The 22,482-nt window shown below is 35.2% G+C and overlaps 1 protein-coding gene across 32 annotated transcripts in view; it reads left to right on the plus strand.

Moving 5' to 3' along the window:
- NRCAM (neuronal cell adhesion molecule) overlaps positions 1–22,482 on the plus strand; it is a 68,928-nt gene that overhangs the window by 34,680 nt on the left and 11,766 nt on the right. For 9 of the 32 annotated variants that reach the window (XM_061467756.1, XM_061467758.1, XM_061467766.1 and 6 more), the window contains 5 exons: positions 2,425–2,629; positions 2,822–2,944; positions 3,956–4,132; positions 18,989–19,120; positions 22,021–22,099. In XM_061467756.1, the coding sequence (XP_061323740.1) occupies positions 2,425–2,629; positions 2,822–2,944; positions 3,956–4,132; positions 18,989–19,120; positions 22,021–22,099 (716 nt within the window). Of the gene's footprint in view, positions 1–2,424; positions 2,630–2,821; positions 2,945–3,955; positions 4,142–5,273; positions 5,310–13,098; positions 13,165–13,680; positions 13,807–14,840; positions 14,994–18,988; positions 19,121–22,020; positions 22,100–22,482 lie in introns of all 32 variants that reach the window. The other 23 variants (XM_061467750.1, XM_061467732.1, XM_061467734.1 and 20 more) reach the window with 7 other exon arrangements.

Genomic DNA, 22,482 nt, shown 5'->3' on the forward strand with positions numbered 1-22,482 from the left:
TAAATTTCAACAATGTTCCAGCCTTGTAGTAGTAGCCTCCTCTGACATTGTCCTTGAACCATAAATACAACAAGCTCAAGACCACAGGACTGACAAGAGACCTGACCACTGAGTAATTTTGCTGTTATGGCTAGGACAAATGTGATAGTCGTATACCATTGAAAAAGTTGCAGATGCAGCAAAAGTTTCTTAAATAATTTTTGCAGATGCAGATAAATCAAGCTAACATAGGTTAAAAACAAGACCTGGTGGATAGGTATTCTTATAAAGCTTTATACACACTGAAAACTTTTCATGGACGTAGAGGATGCTTGGAATTTCTTATCTATTGGTGTAGCTTACAAAGGACATGACTACCTCTTTTTAATCACATCAGAAAAATCCTACTAGCAAATTCAGGCTTTCCTATTTAATGAAATTATCTCAGTGAGATATACTGTGTTATAAGGTATTTCAAACCTAGAGAAGAACTTTTAAAAATCATTCTTTTCATTGTTACTGCTGCCATTTTCTCCCTGTTATTCTTATGAATTCAGTGGTTATTCAATACAATACATGATGCAGTCTCTTTCACTGTCATTTTCCTCTTCCAAATCACTGCTTATCAAACCCATCTTATTAAAGCTCTCCTTTAATTTCAGCCTGCCTAGTGAAAAGTGATGACCCCTCTATAATAACATCCTTTGAGATATGTTACTGGCTAACAGTACTTAAAACATCATGAACTATACCTTATGAGTTTCAATAGTAATGGTGCCAACACTTCAAGCTTTTGTTACCTTGTAAATGGCTTTATACACTAATTGGTGGGATGAGAGCTACAGGATGACAGCTGATGGTGTTGAAAAACATTAACTCAAGCCATGTAAAACATGGTAGCATTTAACAGTGATTAGAGCGATATGGTATGTTAGCGATTGGAACTGGTGTTAGTGTAACATTGCTTTATAAGCTGTCTAGTTCGGCTTTGTAAGTCTTAGTTCAATTTCTTGAATTCGTATGTGAAATTCTAGCTTCCTCAATTAAAGGGGTGTTTTGCAGTTAGCCTAAAAGGAATCACTGCATTGCTTCATCAGTTTTAGTGTGTGATCGTACATGCATAAAAATTGTTCTGTGAAAAATGAACAATGATGTGCTTAGAATCATAGAATCATAGAATCGTTAGGGTTGGAAAGGACCTTAAGATCATCTAGTTCCAACCCCCTGCCGTGGGCAGGGACACCTTACGCTAAATCATATCACCCAAGGCCTCGTCCAACCTGGCCTTGAACACTGCCAGGGATGGAGCATTCACAACCTCCCTGGGCAACCCATTCCAGTGCCTCACCACCCTTACAGGAAAGAATTTCATCCTTATATCCAATCTAAACTTCCCCTGTTTAAGTTTTAACCCGTTACCCCTTGTCCTGTCACTACAGTCCCTAATGAAGAGTCCCTCCCCAGCATCCCTATAGGCCCCCTTCAGATACTGGAAGGCTGCTATGAGGTCTCCACGCAGCCTTCTCTTCTCCAGGCTGAACAGCTCCAACTTTCTCAGCCTGTCTTCAATACAGGAGGTGCTCCAGTCCCCTGATCATCCTCGTGGCCCTCCTCTGGACTTGTTCCAACAGTTCCATGTCCTTTTAACGTTGAGGACACCAGAACTGCACACAATACTCCAGGTGAGGTCTCACAAGAGCAGAAGGAAGTAATACAAGTCTTTGTAGGAGCAACTGTTAATATCTTCCCAGATGTCATGTTAGAGAGACTGTGTAATAAAGAGAATCCAGTCAAGTTAATTACCTCTGAGGCTCATCTGTAGTTTCTTAGAAACTCAATCAGCAAAATGGCCACCAGAAGCAGCTTTGTGACACGATCTAATTGTCATATAAACGGAGGAATAGTTTTCCTGTCCTTAGGTGGAAATCCTTCCATGAATGTAACCTCAGAGACCTTTCAGGACTTGTGTGTTTTTCCAGCCCAGACAAATATTTTGGTTTCTCTCCCATTGAAAAATATCTGCTTGGCTTTCACGTCATAGGGAATGGCACTCTCAGGTGTGTGACATAACAAGGTGGCAAAGCGCAAGTCTGCTTTGGAAGCTGTGTAGATATCTTGCTCAAAGAACTGATGATTTGAACGAGTCCTACCTCTCAGATGGACTTGCTAACATGAGAACCATCACGTAGTAATGCAATTCCAAACCATAACTTGCGTGAAACTGGTGTTGACCATTAGCAGAACTGGCAGGTGATAGTTGTGTAGACACGACTGTTTCTGGACAAAGCCTGTTTCTAGAGTAGGAAAGCTGTATGCTGTGTCTCACCTGAGTTTATTAAAATTGCAATTAATCCTACCTATAATTGATGGATAATCATGAAAAAGCTTAAGTTTGTAAAATCAGGACACTTTAAATACTCACTGTAGATTTTCTTCTGTCTTTAGGTTTACTACTGGAAAGTGCAGAGTCTATCCAGAAGGAGTAGGCGACATGTAGAAAAAAAGATCTTGACTTTCAGAGGAAACAAGACTTTTGGAATGTTGCCAGGGCTGGAACCATATAGTACTTACAAGCTGAATGTTAGAGTTGCTAATGGTAAAGGAGAAGGACCAGCAAGTCCAGACAAAGTATTTAGGACCCCTGAAGGAGGTATGAAATGAGAAATCTGGAGAATAAACTTAATATTCAGAAATAGAACAATAAGGGTATAATTGCTGATTTTTCGTTTTGGACATCATAAAATAATAATCTGGCTCAATACAATAATATTTTAAGAAATAATAATTCATCAGCTGTTTTAAGTTAATCTACTCTGTATTTACTGTATATTCTTCTTAAAAGTTCCCAGCTCACCTTCCTTTTTGAAGATTACTAACCCAACACTGGACTCTCTGACGCTGGAGTGGGGTTCACCAACCCATCCAAATGGTGTTTTGACATCATATATACTGAAGTTTCAGCCAAGTAAGTTGATTATAAATACATGTTTAACTTAGACGATAGGTGTACCAAATAGCAATCAGTTTATTAAGCAAAAATATGTGAAGTTAATGTATTGTATGTACAGAAGTTATGATTGCAACATAGATGTCAAATTTGGAAAAGATTAATGTATGTTGACAGTATAGATGAATAGAAAACTTCACTTGCTTAAGTATAAAGTTAGCTCTTTTATATTACTTTTATTTCTTCAAAGCATGCTTCAAAGAAAAATGGAAGTCCTAAATATAATAGACTGCCAAGTTAGAAGCAAGACACCACACTTGCAAATCCCATATTTGAACTGCAGAGAAAGTATCATTAGAAGTAGATCAAAATACATGACAATTGCATTGTTGTCTGCTTCTGCAGTTTTCATGGTATTTTACTCTTAAAATGAAAATTCATAGGTGTGTTATTTACTCATATCAGAGGTATAAATCACTTCCTTAGGATCCCCATGCCACTGCTTCTTTGCCCAGAAATATGTCAGCAGTGACACTGGACATTTAAGAGGTTTATGTGCATGGAATGGGTTAAGGAAGTTTGTTTTCTTCCACTTACCAACTTCCACTGCATTATAGACACTTGAGTATTTTTTTGTTCCTGAGCATACTGGATTTATTATGAGGCAGGTAGTGCAGAGTTTCAGAATTTTTTAATGATCAGTGTTTCAAATGTGTGTAAGTTCAGATGATCTGATGTGGACTCAGTTGCTTTGAATTCAGATATTTACCAGAATGGAAGTTGTACTTTTAAAGCTTACAGGTTTTTCTTATCTCCCTGTTGAATTTTGGCTCTTTGAGTAAATCCTTTTTACACAAAAGTGACTTTCTTTTGAAACTGTAGATTATCATTCATATAACCTGAAATGGACAATGCAGCAAACAAAACAAATAAATACAAACAATACCAACAAAAAATCCTGTTTTAGCACAATGACAATGTAGTCAATTTTCCTAACTAACCTTTTTTTTTCTTTCCTTGTGACAACAGTCAACAACACACATGAATTGGGTCCCCTGGTAGAGATAAGAATTCCTGCCAACGAGAGCAGCTTGATACTAAAAAATTTAAATTACAGCACACGGTACAAGTTTTACTTTAATGCACAAACTTCTGTTGGATCAGGAAATCAGATAACTGAGGAAGCAGTAACAATTATGGATGAAGGTAAGATGGGTATGTATAGAGGAAACCCGCAGAATTTAAAAACCACTGCAAATTTTATTCAAACTATTTCTACTACTTCCTTCCATTAAGGAAATAGCCCCTGTTTTTTTCTAGAGCTTTCTTAACTCATAAAAGATTTTAAATAGTTTTTAAGAGAAGGTGTGTAAAGGTTTTCCACAGTAGTAGAAGCCCCCAAAAAAGGTGCAAAGCCCCTCCTTTTAATATAAACTTGCAAGTTCTAGGTCTTCAGTTTTTCTGGTCTTCAAAGATGCATGTAAGTTTACATCTGAAGTGATTTTCCTCTGTTTATGTATTTTGCTTCATTGATCTGCTCTGTTCACAAAGAACAATACTGAAATAGAATCATAGAATCTTTTAGTTTGGAAAGGATCTTTAGATCATTGGTTCCAACTGTCAATGAAATGATGCAGCTTCATGGCTAGTGGAAATAATTTCTGTTTTGAAGTATGCAACAACTTCTATGAGGTCTCAACATTGTTTTTACAGAGCTGGCAAAAACTGTAAAAGCCCCTTAAGCTTAAAAAACCCTGCATAAATAAATTTGTCACCTATGGCCCCAAGTAACTGGTGACCTTCTATAATATTTTAAAAGTTTTAGGTATATTCTTCAGTCCTGTTATTGATTTTTACATTTATTGTCATTCTAGATCTCAGATTTTGGCAGTTATTTTGTTAAAGATGTTAAGCAAAGGGAAAAATTTAGGGGAAAGTATTTTATGATTTTGCACATCTTATTATTAAGAGTCTATTTTGACACCATCTTTTCACAAATTTTTATGCTTAGTAAAATTATAGTTTATTGTCATTCCCATAGATGAGTAGCTATGCAATGCAGTTTCTCTAATACTGTATTAAGGTTGCATATAAACTACATTTATTTTAAATTGTGAACCTTAACAAGCATGAGCCATGAAATTTTGTAAATGCATGTATATTATTTTTTGTCTTGTAATAGTCTGTCAGTGTTCAGCATAAGTGGGTCGTTTCTAATTTGTTTGAATTAATACATTTTATCTAGTCTGCATGCTTTTCTGTTTTATAATGAAATTATATATGTATGTTCCTGTTGGTGTTGTATCTAATTATATAGTGTTCCTGTTCTTGTTTTCCTCCATTAAAGCTGGTATTCTTCATCCTGCTGTAGGTGCAGGCAAAGGTAAAATGAAACTGCATGATTTGTTAATGTGTGGATTTTGCAGTGTTGCAAATGGGGGAATTGGAGTGGTAAGGACAGAAAATCTTGGTTTTGGTGATTTCTTTTTTTTTTTTTGAAAAAAAGGAATACAGAATGTTTATTAATACCTTTCATCTTACTATTTTGCCATGTAGTTCCACAGGAATTCATTAGCTTTGCTTCAGCAAAGTCTAATTATTTCTGAATATTTAACGGAATGTATGTCAGTGTCACAGATATTCAGGATCCAGGTGCACTTGCACTGATTAGCTGGAGTAGAAAAAAAAGCTCTTCTGCAAAGGAGATATTTTTACTGCCTGTGCCATGTGCAATTTTTTTGTTGTTTAAAAAAAGTAAGTGCACTCTTGTTTTCACTGCTGATTAATGCTACCCATTGGATCACGTTTATTTTATTTACAAGTCAACTGTGCACAAGAGACAGATGACTGACAATACCCGCTGTATACATCTCAGTTTGAGTATCAGCTTGAATGCACAGGCAAATGGCTTCTTGCTGTCTTAGGTTCACAGATCTTGTGAATGAGTATTTGATATTTCAGTTAGTGGGACCTATTTGTCAACCTTATTCTTAAATTCAGTAATACTTAGTTTTTTATGATGCAGTTCTTCTGAATTTTGATACCTTCACTGTCAAAGGCAAAGGTTGTCCTGAGGACTGTTAGGTAGCTCTAAGTCAGAAAGGTGTCTCTATGTGTATGTGTTATTTTACCACAGAAGTGTCGTTGACACCAGTGAACATCTGTGCTTCAGATTGTCAGACCATAACCATCCCAAATCAAGATCTATGCATGAAATACCCAGTATTTTTTACCAACTTGGAGGAGGCAGGATAAAGTGTTTTACGTATATTTTATTTCCACTTGATGCTCAGGTATTAGAATAATAATAGCGTAAAAAGGAACTTAATTTTCTCGGTCTCATATGATTCAGACTATAATATACATATGTATGTGTGCATTTGTGCATATATAATATATATATTTGTACATATAAGTGTATTCTATTATGTGATGCATTTCTGGTTAGTGTATGGAGTTGTGGATTTATATTAATGACAGCTCATTACTGGTTGTCAGTCTGGCTGTAGCTGAGAAGTCAGCACAGATTTGAACACTTCAGTCTGGCTTGTAGTCTTGGACATTAACAGCAGAAATATAAATTAAGTTCGAATTATTTATAGCTGGCTATAAAAACTCATGAAAGGAAAAATGGATTCTCTGTGTGAAACAGGTCTAATTATAGCTGTATCACAGTCTGTGGCTAGCAGAAAGCATCTTATTTGTAAGATCAGCTGAAGCAGCTCATATTTCAGAGCTGTCATCTCGGGTTCTCTGAAGACTAAGCAGACGTCTTCATTTGGTTCCATGCTGTTTATGGTTTCAAAGTTTTCACATATTCCTGTAGCATCTAGCTCTTACTATTGCAAAGAAAACTTTGGAACTGCAAACAGGATGGAACTAAAGCCATGGCATCTGTTAGGACATCTGAGTTGCTGCAGGTCTGAGATGAATGTTCGTACTAGTTACTTACATTAACACATTAACTGTTTTGCTACTGATCAGGGACCATGAGGAAAGATAGGATTGTCATATTACCAAGTACTGAGTGATTTTGTCTCATAAGTGGGTGGATTTGGAAGATAAAAATACTCAGCCCACTCAAGGAGCCATACCAAGCAGTGAATTTTTATTCCTCCATTAAGTGCAGGAGGGCCTGTATGTAGATACAATTCCTACTAATATGGACCCAAAACCAAACCAAGGAGATAGTGAAATTTGGATAATCCCAACCTTTTGTGACCAAAAACGTATCTTTTTTTTTTGTTTGTTTTGAAGGGCAGAACTTACCAGGAAATTTTATTTATCCTCTCTCTTTCAATTTGAGCACATTCATCTTGGAAGTTAAGAAGACAATAGGTCCCAGTTTCATCCTCCAAATTTGTACTGGAATATCGGTATTAGGTGTTTTCTACTGACTAGGTGCCCCTGATGACTTGCAGCTTGGGCAGTCAGAAACACTAAACACAAGGTCCTGGAGGAATTTAAATCATTCAAACCAGGGCAAGCTGTGCTACTTGTGATATATTTCACTTCTCAGACTAAAATTTTACATTTAAATGCAAAGGGAAGTATTGCTTCAGTGAATCTAAGAGTGTCCCAATATTTTTATTGCAGTTCTGAAATACATTCCCTTTCTCTTGGCACCATTTGTCCTTTGCCATCTTTTGAGACAAGTGTGGGCCCTTCATAGTCTTTTATTACTTTAAAAACAATCAGAGTGACCACAGTCTGCTTACTGCTGCACCTGGTATTTTAATATTTGTCCCAACTGAGTTTGTTTGATTATAATGACTGTACTGGTGTTAAGTAAAGATATCTAATATATTCTAGACCAGTAAGTAGGGAAGCAAGTTTTGTACATTTTTTTCCATGAGGTTAAATAAAAATTTTAGTTGAAAGCATGAAATATGAGGTCAAAGCTAGGGGATTTAGATAAAGGAATAATTTTTTTGCCTGTAGCTTGAATAGAAAGGGGGGGGGGGGGCAGTATAAGGAGATAGTTATTGTCCCCCTCTAATATGGGCAACCATCCTAATAAAAAAGTTCTTTAGACAAACAGTGCCATTGTATCAGACAGCATAAGTACAGTGGATCTTGGCAAATCACAAGAATTGAGGGTATTTTCTTCTCTAAGGGAAACTTAACAGAGGAGATCCATGTCATTCTCTCACAAGCCCATGAGTAAATCAATCATGAAACACATTATTTTACCAGATGGCCAAGATGTCCTGCTATAGTTGATACTCTTATTTGACTTGCACTGTCATTTTTCCTTTCTAATACTGTGGTGTTATAAGTGATTTAAATGTTATCAAAGTATGGGACTACACAGAAAAAAATGTGTTTTTCTTCTTAGCAGCCTGTATTCTGAATGTGTCTGAAAGCTGCATATGTGAAACATGATGTATTGTACTCAGTACTAGATAAGCAGTGTGCATTAGTGTATGTATCGACATCTAACGACAAGCATGAGGTAACAGAGGTGTGAGAAAAACTGGGAAATAATAACCTGATTACAAACAAAATAATTACATTAGCAGCTGGGATGTAACTGAGGTCATCACTGGAGTCAAGCCTTTTCCACCCTTTTCTGTTAGAATTTTTAAATAACTGGTCTATAGAGGAATGAAGAGAATACAGATTTGACCAGTAGTAGAAATGAGAGTTGCTGATTAAAATAAATAGGCACATGGGCTCATTACTGTATTTGTTATAAGATAAAGTGTAGGGAGTCATGGCATGATGTGTGAGTCTCATTTCACAAGCCTTCTTGTTTCTTCTTTTTGATTTAGTCAACATTTTTATTTGAAAGCAAGGTCTTGTCTGCATATACACAGACAATGAACTGCAATTAAAACAAGGTTGTGAGATGACAGTTATCTTTAATTGATGCTAATGCTTCCTGTCAATGCAGTACTCAGTCTGGTCTGCCGCATTCATGTGAACTTCACATCACAAATATTATTGATAGAAATACTTATTTTGCAAGGGAGAAAAACAAGTAGTCTAGCCTCTGGGTTTCAAAATATTCTTTTTCTTCTGATGGAATCTTCGTTATGAGGCTCTTCACTGTAGGCTAGAAATCATTCTCAACTGAGTTCATAACTCTGATCTCTTTGTAGAAGACAGGATAATCTCAGTTTTCTTTGTTCCATACAAAGTTCTGTTCCTTAAATCATTTGCCCTGCCCACCATCTGTTTTTCCTCCCTCTTTGCATCACTTCACAGAACGTCTCCATATTTTTCGCTAACAAGTTCAAGCTGCTTTTTCTTTTCAAGTTTTTCATAGTATTTTTGTACTCCTCCTTCAGCCACTCTCTCTCTGTGGACTTCATGATAGATCTACGTGATTGTTTCAGTGCAATCTGCTAAGCAGAGCCACTGTTCTGCGCCTTTTAAGTTTACTGGAACAATGATGATGCTTTGCATACCAGACTAGAGAAAACTATGGTTATTGCAAGGCAAATATTCCTGCAAATACCTTTTGCTTTGTAGATGTCATACAAAATCCATGCCATCCTAAAAAATCCATGCCATCCTAAATGCTTATTGGTGAAATGATTTCTTGCATTTCTTCTTCTGTATTTATTACACTATAGGAATGCTCTTGCAATGGCCTAAATTATCTTAGAAGTTACTAATGCCCATCTCTCACTGCCAGAAATGGAATTCACTCCTACTATTATACTAAGGCTTGAATTTCATACTTTAAAATTTGTACATTAAAAAACAAAAGCAAAACCCTTCTCTCTGTGTTACAGGCTCTGGCAGAATCTCTTACCGGTTTCCTTCATCTTTTCTTGTGTGGGTTTTTTTTTTATCTCCTTTAAATTTATTTTTCTTTTCATATATGCATTTTAAGTAATTGTCTATGATATATTGCTTTGTGGTTTTGTTTTGGTTTTTTTTTTTACATTTGACACCGATCTTCAAATGTGTGCTTGTCACTTACCTGCTATTTTCGCCTGGAAATCAGGTGAATCCCATGAAAATTCCTAAAGTTCAGTCATTTTGGGGATTATTTAATTTATTGTTCTTCTGAACTAAATCTTGAGAGACAGTACCTGTTTTGTTGTTAAAAGCTATTCACATCTCATATCCTGTCTTCCTAAATTCTATTGAATCTGCAGCCCAAGTATAACTGTGTTATTTGGAGGAGCTCTGTTCCTGAAAGACTGGAAGATTAAATAGATCTCTACAAAAAACTGTACTAAAAAGGCATAGGAAATAGTTTGAATTGAGAGGAAAATTTTACCTTGAGCGTAGGCCACTTTCTCAACAACTGGCAAATACTCTTATGCTGTAACTTGCTACAGGAATGAAACTGTTCTCAGAGGTGCCAGCTAAATTTTGCATTGTATCGTAGTGTGAATAGAAGAGCTTATTACTGGAGGCAGCTGAATAGGAGTCTGTCTGTATAAAAAACTGTAGCTTATTAACAATCCATTCCCATCAGTTTTAGAGCGAGGCTTTTGCCAGTGCTGCTGCACAGTGTTGAGCGTGGTTACAGATCAAGAGAGCACAGTGCTCCACTACTGAAAACTCCTGCTGCCTGAGACGAAGCTTTCGACCCCCCTCTTTACCAACTGGCACTTGCACATGCTGAGAGGTTCTGCCAACTAACAATTACAGGCTGCATTTGTGAACAGTGCTGGGAAACATGTTGAAGAACTGAGAGGTTAATTACAATTAGAGGTGTGCTGATTGAGAAATCAGGATTCTGGGTAGATTGGAGACAAGCTTTAAATGTTGTAACTACTTTGTGCTTTCATCAACTCAGGATCCATCTTTTACCTTCCTGTGTTTATATTCATGTTGCAGATATGGCACATTTAACAGACTTAACTAAAATTTTCCAAGCTTGCTAGAAAATTAGATCAAGCGATAATGCAAAAGAGGAGGAATTACAAAGATAATGATTCTGAAATTAAATGTTCTACTGAACAAATTTTTTTGTGCACTGGATTCAACAGGAAAAAAACCCACAAAACTTACATCTGACCAAATACTACAAATGGATAAATCTATACAAACAGCTGTTGGTAAGAATCAGATAAGAGTACATCTGATAAATGTAAGCATGAATCAGTCACAAACCAAAACACAAGATAAGATAGAGGTTTTACAGGAATGTGATTATTGAATTTGGTTAGGGTTACAGAAGCTGTCTGTCGTCTGGAGTCTTTCACACAAGATGAGAGAGTTACCTTCATCCCCAGGTATTCAGGCATGATGAGGGAGAAGTTAGGTGTACTTCTGTGACATCTATTTGTAAGAGTTTGAAATGGTTTACTGCTAATAGTTTCTTCTGTCTAACATAGGTGACAAATATCGGTCATACAGTTGTGTGCTAATTAATTCTTTTGTGGAAAAGCAGAATCCAGGGAAAGACAAGTCTGAGAAAGCACAACTTAATGGAACAAAACAAAGTCATTTAGAATACAGACCAGTTGTTTTCTTGGCACAGAACAAGCGCTTTGATGCTGTTTGTAACAAACACCTGTTCCTATTTACAAATGAGAAAGGAAGTTATATATCCTGTCTGCAATGTCAGACTCTGCAGCTCCTAAATTTGGAGCCTGCTATTCTTTCCTCTTACTACCTTCATGTGGTACAGAGAAGCAGAATCTAATCCCCTTGCATTACCATAGTGGATATGGTTACATGTTAGACTTCCCATAGACATCTCTGGCACTGGCATTTCTTAGGGGGTTTGTTGTTGACTTAGTAACCTAGATGGCTTTTTTAAAATCCTGTGCTTCCTATTTGATTTTTTTTTTTCCAGGTGGTTTTAGCCAAGGAATAAATATATTCTGTAGGTTTAAAATAATATATTCCTTATTGGTTTTGGTTGGTGAAAGAAATTGCATATAAAATATACAAGCTCAATTTATATGCAGAGACATCAAATATGGAAATAGTTTAATAAGGTTGAAGGGTTGAATAAGTACTACTGGAATAGAGTTAAGAAGAAAAATTTGATGCAACTATGGGGATAAGAAGTCTGATATTGTGAAATATGTTTTGTTATCATGCCATATTTTCAGGAGAGTTTATGTGACTGGAATAACTTAGATATTTTAAAAAATACTCAGAAACTGCAGTTTTCTGGACATGGTATTCGTATTGTTTAGCCTGGGCTAGGGTCTTCTACATAGATTTATCTATTTATGTTACTATTCCAAAGTAGGCCATTTTCTCTCTGAATCTATTTTGGAACTTTTTGCAGTCAGCCATATGGACAAAGCCATCCTGTTTTGAGGAGAAAATAATTCAAGTACACAGATAAAATCTGTACAGCACCTCTTGCCTTGAGAACAAGCTTTTCCTCATTTTATTTTCTGTTGTAGGTGAAGCCATTGGAATCCTACCATTTGTCTTTACTGAGGATAGGCTTTTGCCTCTGATGTTTCATAGTCCTTTGGGAAGTATTTTTGATGCTGTTTCTAGCAGAAAAGATATTTTTAGCAAGATAGAAAAGTCAGTGGCAAACCAAGTGAGGCATTTTCATTAAAAACTAATTTCATCCTTTGAGGAGTATCTTTTCTGTGTCTGCACTATCACACTGCTAGAACTATTAAAATATATTCTTCATTAATATTAGGAGAACAGAAATACTGAACTATATATCCATTTGTAACAAGTATAATTGGAAAAGAAAGAAATAAGGTATAAGCAAAGTGGGTAATTACAGGATGCTGAAGAGAGAAGCACTTTTTATGTTCAATTCTCAGTCGATATGTGTGGGCATTATGCATATCTGTGAAAAGGACTGCTTTCTAATGAGAATGTCAGCAGTAAGACACAGTACCTTAAAATGAACATCTTCTTGCATTCCAGTGATTTGTGTCCTTCACACCAGAGTATTTTGATACTGGCTTTCCAATATCTGACATTTAATGTTCCAATGTCTAAAGGTGCTGTGAATCCACAATGTTAATGAAGCTGATTCAGAAATGTGAAAGTAAAGGTGTCAGTACACACACACTTCAGCTTGTTCTCAAATACATGCGTATCACTTAGCTATTTCATATTTTACCAAGCAAAACTAATTGATGCCTGCATGAGCTTAGAGTGTGCATGTGTTATTCATTTAACAGGTAAGGTTTTACTGTATTATTTAAATGTTACTTTTTGATGTAAAGTGGTTTTACTGTTTATTTTTTTCTTTCCTACTATCTCTGATGAAGGATATTCAGAAACCCTTTTTGCAACCTCCCCAGTCATGCACACTGTCCGTCCAACATTCTATAAGGGTATTGTCTTCCTTTTTTATCATTATCAATGCAATAGGGACAAAATCCTATAAGGGCTTGCAGTTGAGGCATTTGCGGTCCATCAGTGATGGGTGGTGTAAAGGGAGGTGTGTACCACCCTTCTCACCCTGTTGTACCTCCCTTCTCTCCTACCATTTCCTGTTACCTCGACAGTATTCTCACTTTCCATTGCATTTCACATCTAGATGGATAGAAATACTGTGTTCCAGAATTTTGTCAGTTAGGTGTTTTTAAATATTTGACAGTTTTTGTGATAGAGGGCATGCTCAGTAGATTATGTAGATGTTACTTTTTAATTTCATAGTGTAGTAACTGCCTAGGATTCAATTATCAAATACTTTAGTCACTGGTTTCCAGTAATGGAAACAATGACAAATGTACTATACTTTCTTTGTATATGGTCTAAATTGAAATAGTAACCTCTTAAAATAATTTTTTATTATTGTATGAAGTCACAATTTTGCATTCTGCTTTGTTTTTCTATTGTATATTCAGTGCAACCACTTTATCCAAGGATCAGAAATGTTACAACAGCTGCCGCTGAGACCTATGCCAATATAAGTTGGGAGTATGAGGGACCAGATCATGCGCACTTTTATGTTGAATATGGTGTAGCAGGCAGTAAGAAGTCATTTCATTAAATTTTGCTACAGTGTTCAGATATATTTTAAAGACTGTTAATGTAAATGTGGTCCTAAATTGACCCAATGGTAGCAGTAGCTCTTAAATATCTGTAAGAATTATTTTTTAATTTGATCATGAAGATCAAATAGTTTTCATTTTAATTAACATCAATGTGTAGCAGGTATTTGATGCTTAGAAGGAATATCAGCCTTTGTTCCTTTGTATTTTATAAATTCTTTTGAATGTGAACTTCTAAAAATGTAGTTTGCATGAAGTTGTTTATAATACATATGTTAAAATATGATTAGTTGCATTAAAATAGGCTATAACAATTTTGCTAAATTATGCCAAATTCAGGGAAAAAAAATAAATGAGAGCAAAACAAAACAATATTCCTTGTTAAATTAAACCTTAAAATAAAACATCAACCAAATTACATGCTTTTATTGGCATAAACCCAGATTTTATTCTTTGATAATACCACTAGTAATTAAAACACGGTTAGCTCAAAAAAAAAAAGGTATGTATATTCAAGCATTCTATCCTTCTAAAGTTATGACTAAAGATGACCAATCTGAAAATTGGAATATAAATGGATTTTTCTGGATATTGGTCTCAGATATGAGAGAGATGTTTGGATAGCGATGTAAAACTTCTTAACTAAAATAAATATTGACTGAAACTACAGAAGTGTAATTTAAATTATTAAAATCTATTTTAACGTATTTTATAATTGCAAGTTGAATAGCCTTTTTAAAAAAGTAAGCGAAAATACTATTTTTCTAGTACAATGGAACAAATGTTCAAAATAGTTTCATAACTCATGTACAATGTCTTTAATATATTGAATGCAATATATTATTTGAAGTCATCATTTTATATGATTTTATTTTTCTGAGAAAATGGCTGGTTTTTTTTCAGCCAGTCCATAGTTTAGTCAAGTAACTGTTGATAGTTTTCTGTCTAGAATCTTCCAATAATACAGACAAAAATTAAAATTCCGCTGTGTTGTTTTCCTAAAATTTTTGTAGGCAAAGAAGATTGGAAAAAAGAAATTGTAAATGGTTCTCGAAGCTTCTTTGTGTTAAAGGGTTTAACACCGGGAACAGCATATAAAGTCCGGGTTGGTGCTGAGGGCCTGTCTGGTTTTAGGAGTTCAGAGGATGTGTTTGAGACAGGTCCAGGTGAGGCATGCCATACCAATTCTGTATCGTAGTCAGAATCGTGGTAGACCAAGTGCTGAAACATTGAACTGCTTCTAGCTAAGAGATGCTGTAGCTTTATCTCTGCATGTTCCTTTTATAGAGCAATGTTAAATTATTTTATGAACTCCTAAATAACGCCAGGACATTTATTATGTAGATTATGAATGTTTCCTCCTTCCAATACACTCTACTTTTCTAATGTTTAGATTAGAGGCAAGATGCTCACTGCTTACACTCAAACCTGTGTGCTGTGCACTGAAGATGATATATTTAATTTATTTCTAATTAATATAATTAGATGGCTGTATTTAAATAACTTTAATAGAGCCAAGTATTTAAAGATAAAATTCTGTATATGATTAGTTTTAATGCAGAAACTCTGAGCTAAAATGTTTCCATAACCAGAAGCGCAGATTCAAACTGATGTCTCATGTAATCTGTTTATACCGGTGTTAAGAGATTCCAACCTGTAAATTTCTTTTCCTGTCATATACTGGGTTTATATGGATTTTGATGTTACAACCATATCCTGTGAATCAGTAAGACTATTTAAGTTCCTTATGTACATATTTCAGTTCTACTTCTTCATAAACAAATCAGTAATGCTTGTTCTTTTAACTCAGAGAAAGGGCTTTGTTGGATGTTTTTCGATGTTATGCTGAATATGTTGTTTCCATCACAGCATGTTCTTAGTCATCTGTTATTATTTGTTGTGTATTTGCTAGCCTCTTCTGCTCAGTCCAAGCATTTTGGTCAGTGCATAGTTATTTCACAAGAGCCTCACCAACTCTAGAATGTTATGATTTAAGAAAGTAGTTTCAGCATGAAAATATACTTGAAAATTATGTAATAACCACCAGACAACAAAGTAAATAATGGGTATGCCAGTTTGAAAGCAATCACTTTCTAAAATCATAAATTTTTGCTTTGTTTTGTTCCATTTCCTTTCACCGTTTCCTTTCACAGTTTCCTTTCAAAACAGGAAGGTTTTGAAAACATGGTGCTGGATAACAGTGCCAAGCAAATGAGTATGGGCTAAACACAGAGGCTATTTATGCCAGAGAGCAGCTAGTTGTATAAAATTTTATGCAAATACACATGCAAAATCTAAAGTAGCAGTAAAGCAAGGATCAAGACTATAGTGTAATTCAAAACAAGATGAATGGAAACCTTCCCAAAAGCATCTTTCTGCACAAAAGTTACAGTTGATTAGGAGCCAGTCAATTAGGAATCCTGTTCATAACCAGTCAGCTTGGCTCATGTTGTTGAGTAGTTAAGGAAGAAGAGAATTTAAAGACATTCGTTTCTGCTTCTTGTAAGGTTCAGTGTCCAGCACTAAACTATATACATAGCATATTACTTACAGAAGAATGTTGTGTCACACTATCTTCAGCCTCTATCAAAGCTTTTAAACACTGCAAAATCTTAAGTGGACAAAGAGGAAAATATGGGAATATGAAATATGTTCTTATTTAGGAATGAAGCTGCAATATTTTATATCAAAGGCTTTTGCTCCATAAATATTCCTAGAATATTGAATTGTTTTGCTTGATCGCATTTCTTACTACGTTTGAATATGAAATGCGCTTTTGCATTTTGTCACTATGTATTATACAACCTTTAATGCCTTATTATGAATGCATATGAGCAAAACTAAAACTAATTTTAAGCTAAATGTGAAAACAAAATTTTGTTTTCATTTTATTTGGAATGCAGAAGAAGATTGCCTTTGTGATCTTGTTTTTTAAGACTGCCACTTATATATATTCATATATTTATATATGGTATATGAAGTGGAAATATATAAAAGATATATTTATATATATTTATATAACATGTAGACATTTCAATGCAAAATAGTTTAACTTATTGTGCATATAAGAAAGAGTCAGTTTCAAAAATATCAAAAAGGATATTCTGAAACCGAGGCTGGAAAAACTCCTAATTGTAACTCCACAGTAACCAGGCACATTAATTCATTGATCTGTTTACATGAAAATCAAGTCATAACTTTGCCCAGTAAGACCATAAAGAGGCAGCAAAAACAGAGTTAATTTTAGCCTAGTACTTCTAGCATGAAATACACATTGGTCTTCCCTATGGAATGGAGGGTAGATACTGTCTCCAGACATCAGAGGTACTTGGGGTTTTCATAGAGACTATGGAAAACACTCAGGAATCTGGGACTATTGAGAGCTGATGTTTCCAAGCTAGTTGTCTCAGCCTAGTTTTAAGTAGTAAATAACATTGAGACATGGGTTTGAATTCTGGTCTATAATTGCATAGTGTCTCTTGTCAGCTAGCTGTCTGCCATGCAATGCTCAGGTGTTATTCCAGGGCAAAAACTATATCTGTACACCAACACAGGACTATTCCCAGTCATAATCCAATATGTTTTACAAGGAGAAGAATTTAGGTTGTATCACGTGGAACTGGGGCTAGAAAACAGTCAGTGCTCCATCAAAAGTAGGTTCTCCCTGATGTGTTTTTATGAATCTTCCCTTAAAAGCAGATCTTCTCTAAGGAGAGATGGAAATCCTCATGGGGCTCTGGGACTTTCACATTTCTGTGTGTATTCATGCATTGGGTCTTCCTCTTCAGTGGAAGCAAGTCTAAGGACTTTCCCTAGTAGATATAGATGACACATATTGTGCCATGAGAGCTGATGTACTCACAGCATCCGAGCAAAGAGATTGACTGAAGGTCTCAAATATAATCTGTTCTTAGTGCAAAGTGTCTATTAAACTGAGATTTGAAGTACTATTGGTTCTTACTAAAATCCTAGGTAATGTATGTGCTGTGAAGAATCTGATACTTTATCTAATGAAGCCATTAAAAAAAAAAAACAAACACAATCCGAAACAAAAGCTAAATCAAAATGCCGTATGAGTTACACATAGGAAGTGTTTTGCATATCACTTTCCTTATTCATGTGGAATTTTCTAAATAGAGATCTGCTGAGCCACTCTTCACAGGGTTTCAAATTCTTGGGTTTTGGGGCTGAAGGAGAAGGTGAAAAAAGAACAAGATAGGTTTGGATGGATGCCAGTATTCCTCCACTTGATGGCTTCTGTCTGTAGCATGCATCCCTAACTCCTTTCACGCATCCCACTTTGTCCCAACAGCAAATCCTATCACCAGTTGCCTGCTGTCTGTTTCCGAACAGGGGAATAGTACACAAGCTTCACATGGAAAATCTCTGTATTGTGTTGGAGACCAGTAGGGAGGGATCCAGTCCCCAGGCTGCACAGATAATTTGTTTTCTTATTAGTGACTGTACTATTTCCTGTGTAGTTTGCTTATCATTTACGTTATCTTGCTGTTAGAGTTAGCATTTGGAAAGAAACAGGAGAAACAAGGAAAGGCTTCCCAATTGCTTTGTCCTCACTAATTCTGAATCATGGCAATTGTGGTAAATTGTAGGATGAGGTACGGGTCTGAGGAGGGGAAGAAAACATGATGCTTAATAAGGCTTTAAAGGATGCTTCGTTGTTGATTTTCAGTTGAAATTGAATGTTAGAACCTTGAATGACCCATCTGTTTCCCCATTTCAGACTGATGGGAGTGCATTAGCTAATGAGTATTGGCTTTTTATTCATTTTGAGAATGCAGTCAGCATGTTTGCTTGAATTATAATTTGCAATTTCATTTCAGTAGTTAATGTAAAATGGTTGAGAATAGTTTTGTTTGTGGAAAGCAATATAGTATGTGCACAGATTTTGTGAAGTAGTTGCAAAGCTTAAATGTTGGCAGAATTCTTACATACTCAAGAGTGAATTCTATGCACTGTGTACTTGGAAACATTTTGAATAATGAAAATGTTAACAAAAGACAGTGTCACTATTTTTCTTAATACTAATTTTCCTGGTGAATGTTATTCCTTAATGGACAATGTATACTCGCTATTATTTGTCTGAATTAGTGTAGCATTTGAATGCAGCAAAGCATCTCATTTTTCTTCTTTTATTCTTTAGCAATGGCAAGTCGGCAGGTAGACATTGCTACTCAAGGATGGTTCATTGGTCTTATGTGTGCCGTTGCTCTTCTGATCTTGATATTATTGATTGTTTGCTTCATAAGGAGGAATAAGGGCGGCAAATATCCAGGTAAGATATATAACAATGAGAGTAAAACTGGTAATGCATTAAGACATTTCAGGTTTACTGGAGAAATTACATTTGCTTCTGGTTTACATCTACTCTCTGTATATACAATAAAACAGTCTTATGCGGTAGGCTTGTCAGGAGCAATCTGCCTGTTGGTAAAAAAATCTCAATCCATTTAAGTGTAAGAAAAGAACCTCTCTAAAGATGTTTGAGCTTTTTTTGAGATACTTGGTCCTTCCACCAACCAATACTGCACATTCTACTTTCTGAAGTCTAATGAAGATGGGTTTGACTCAATAAAATAAGCTGAGTTAGAATTTACTTGGTCAGAAAGTGTGGAAACATATACCAGATCACAGTCATGCTGTTACTTTAAAGTACTGGGAATGCATTTCATAGAATGAATCCCTTCATATGCTATTTTTTCTTAAATACATTACCCTCCTTAGAATCTGTGTCATCTTCAGCCTCTGCATTTTTGCAGCCAAATTTGAAGTTACCATCCTTCAGTTAGGCTGTTTTTTCTTCTGAAAGTTTCTTCTTTGGAAAAGTTACTCAGGTTTGTTTGAGTTTGGTATTTTTGGTTTTGGTTTTTTTTTGCTGTTAGTCCTAGTAATGGGCAAGTATAGTTTATGAATTAAAATTAGAACTATACAATGTACATCTTTTATCAAAACTCCCATTCCTCTGGGTTACATATTATGAAAGGCATATATGTGTGTATGTGTGCATGTATGTATCTTGCATATATCTTTCCCCAGTCTTTCAGTTCTGTTTATGTAGTAGGTCCATAGACTAAAGCTTTTTTGAAAAGAATGATGACAACCAGTTTGCCTAGTACTGACTGATAGGATCTCCGAACAGCTGTTGAAGTATGAGTGGATATGAATGAACTTCTAGTGGGCATCAAAGAGTAATCTGATTTTTTCTTTTTCCTTGGCTAACTACAATAGAAAGCAAAATTGCTAAATTTAATGTACAGTATTGATTTCATGAAAAAAATCTGTTCTATATTACAGACTCCAAACGTTTAGAAATTATATAATTAGCCAAACTCTAGAATGCTTATTTAAAGTCAACTTAAACTTCTTAAAGTTGTCTTGTCAGTTTGGACATGAAAAAGACGTAAGCACTTACAAAAGTATAAGAAGAAAACTAATCCATACTGTGCTTTAATTTCTCTCACTTGTTTTGACCAGTGCACTTCTGAAAACTAGTGTCAGGGGACACTGAAAACTTTTCATAGGCAAATCTTTTACAGCTGAACTTAACATAGCAAATTATTTTTATAAGAAGATAAAATCACTTTATTAAATACAAGAATTCTACTATGCCAAATCTGTTTGTTTTATGGAGAGAGCAAAAATCTACAGTCACAGCAGAAATTAAGTAAGAGAAGCTTCTGTCCCAACTGCCTATGCCAATGCAGAGAGATGATGAAGGAACACGTTACATAGAGTCGAATGATGGGCTGAAGATGTCATCTTTGTTTTTTTCCAAATATTTCAATTTTTTAAAAGGAAAATGAGATTGCAAAGGATGTAGGACAAATTACTCTTTGTGGAGAGAATTGAGAAAACAGAAGAAAAATTAGGAGACTTAAACAGGTGAAGTGATGAAACTGAAAAGAGTAGGGAGGACTTGGAGTGAGCCACCATCTTTAAACACCATTTGAGTAAAAGTGTAGAAGACAGTTGGATTCCAAGGTTATCACTACTTTGTGAAGATTCCTGCTACACCCTTCCTTTTTTCTGCTTCTGCATAATTATTAGATATATTCATTTTTTAATGCACACATATGTATGCATATACATATGTGTCATTGAAAATGTATTGTTGCACAGATAGTGGCAAAGCACAAAGTTATTAAGTCTTTCTCATCGTAATTTTAGCATGTCATCTTGAGATTGCCTGTGGTTTGAATAAAGTAATAAATTATGTTAGTGTGAAATTCTGGCAGGGAGACAACATTTCAAGGTGTTATGAGTTGTAGTAATTATAGAGTTAGAAAATACTGTCAGGAATGATTCATATAATCTCAAGTAACAGCGCATAAGCTAATGATGTACAAATTAAGTGTGGAAACTACCAGGGAAAAAGATAAGAGATTGTGTATTGGATTATATAACTGTCTGCTAAAAAGGGAAAGATTTGAGTAGTAGCCAGAAAAACAGAAATTAAATGCAAAGGGAAGCACTGTAAAGATAATTCTATAAGTTGGTATGTTATATAACTCTGTCAACAGCCTTAACTTACAGAAATACATGTCTTCTATAAGAAGCCTGGCTTCTTAGGTGAGAGCAGGTTTCATGCTAAAGGGCACAGTGCTACACAGGCTTTTTATAGGGATAAATTACATGCACAGATATATTTCCACCAGTAAACTACGACTAAACCTATAACAAGGACATGCAAGAGATATAACTGTGTTAAATTTAGGTGCCAGTGTAGGTGGTTTTGCTTTGCTTTTGATCATGTTATAGGAAAGCAGACATTAACAGACCATGCATATTTTTTCCAATATTAATAATTTTTAAAAAAAGGTATTAAAATTCTTGGAGTCTTCATGCATGAAACTCACCCACCCCACCACCCCATCCCCTCCCCCCCCCGAAAATATACAAATTGACAGTGAAAACAAGTGAATCTAATTCAGTATTAGCAACCAATGTGAAAGGAGTATCAAGAGGAAATGCAAAGCTTGGATAAGGAAAACTGAATTATTCAGATTTCAATAAACAATGCCTCTATTATTACATAAGTGAAGAAATTTTAGTAGTTTACCAACACTTTCTCTTTAGTTCTAGAAATGAAAACATTTTACTAATGAAGAATGACACATTATATTTTGTTCTTGAATTATATAATTAATTAACAGATCCTTTCCTTCAATATTTTAGTGAAGGAAAAGGAGGATGCACATGCTGATCCAGAAATACAGCCTATGAAGGAAGATGATGGAACATTTGGTGAATACAGGTGAGCAGCTGATGTGGTTTTTCATGTTCAATGTTCATATCACATGTGCTGTATATAATACCACACTTATTAATTCAGAACTAACTTTTTTTGTGTGTTTACAAAGATTCTGTATCCAGTGTTGTGTAGATATCATTTTGACCACACCATTAGGAAAAAAAAACAACAAAAACATCCAAGCTTAAATAAGCCATTCACTAGGTGAAATCAAAGATTTAAACACAATGGTCTCACAGTGAGTAATCTTTATTTACAAACCCATTTTCAGATAGTTAAAGTACCAGATACAGTGTCTTTTCAGTTAAGGCACTTTTAGCATTATGGTTTTTGAAAATATATTTGTAATAGAAGCCTAATGAAGACAATTTTGTGTTACGTGACTG

This window comes from Pezoporus flaviventris, unplaced genomic scaffold, assembly GCF_033815535.1.
Source record: "Pezoporus flaviventris isolate CSIRO_AGI_PZ_B2104156 unplaced genomic scaffold, CSIRO_AGI_Pfla_v1 ptg000045l, whole genome shotgun sequence".
Classification (NCBI taxonomy): Eukaryota; Metazoa; Chordata; class Aves; order Psittaciformes; family Psittacidae; genus Pezoporus; species Pezoporus flaviventris.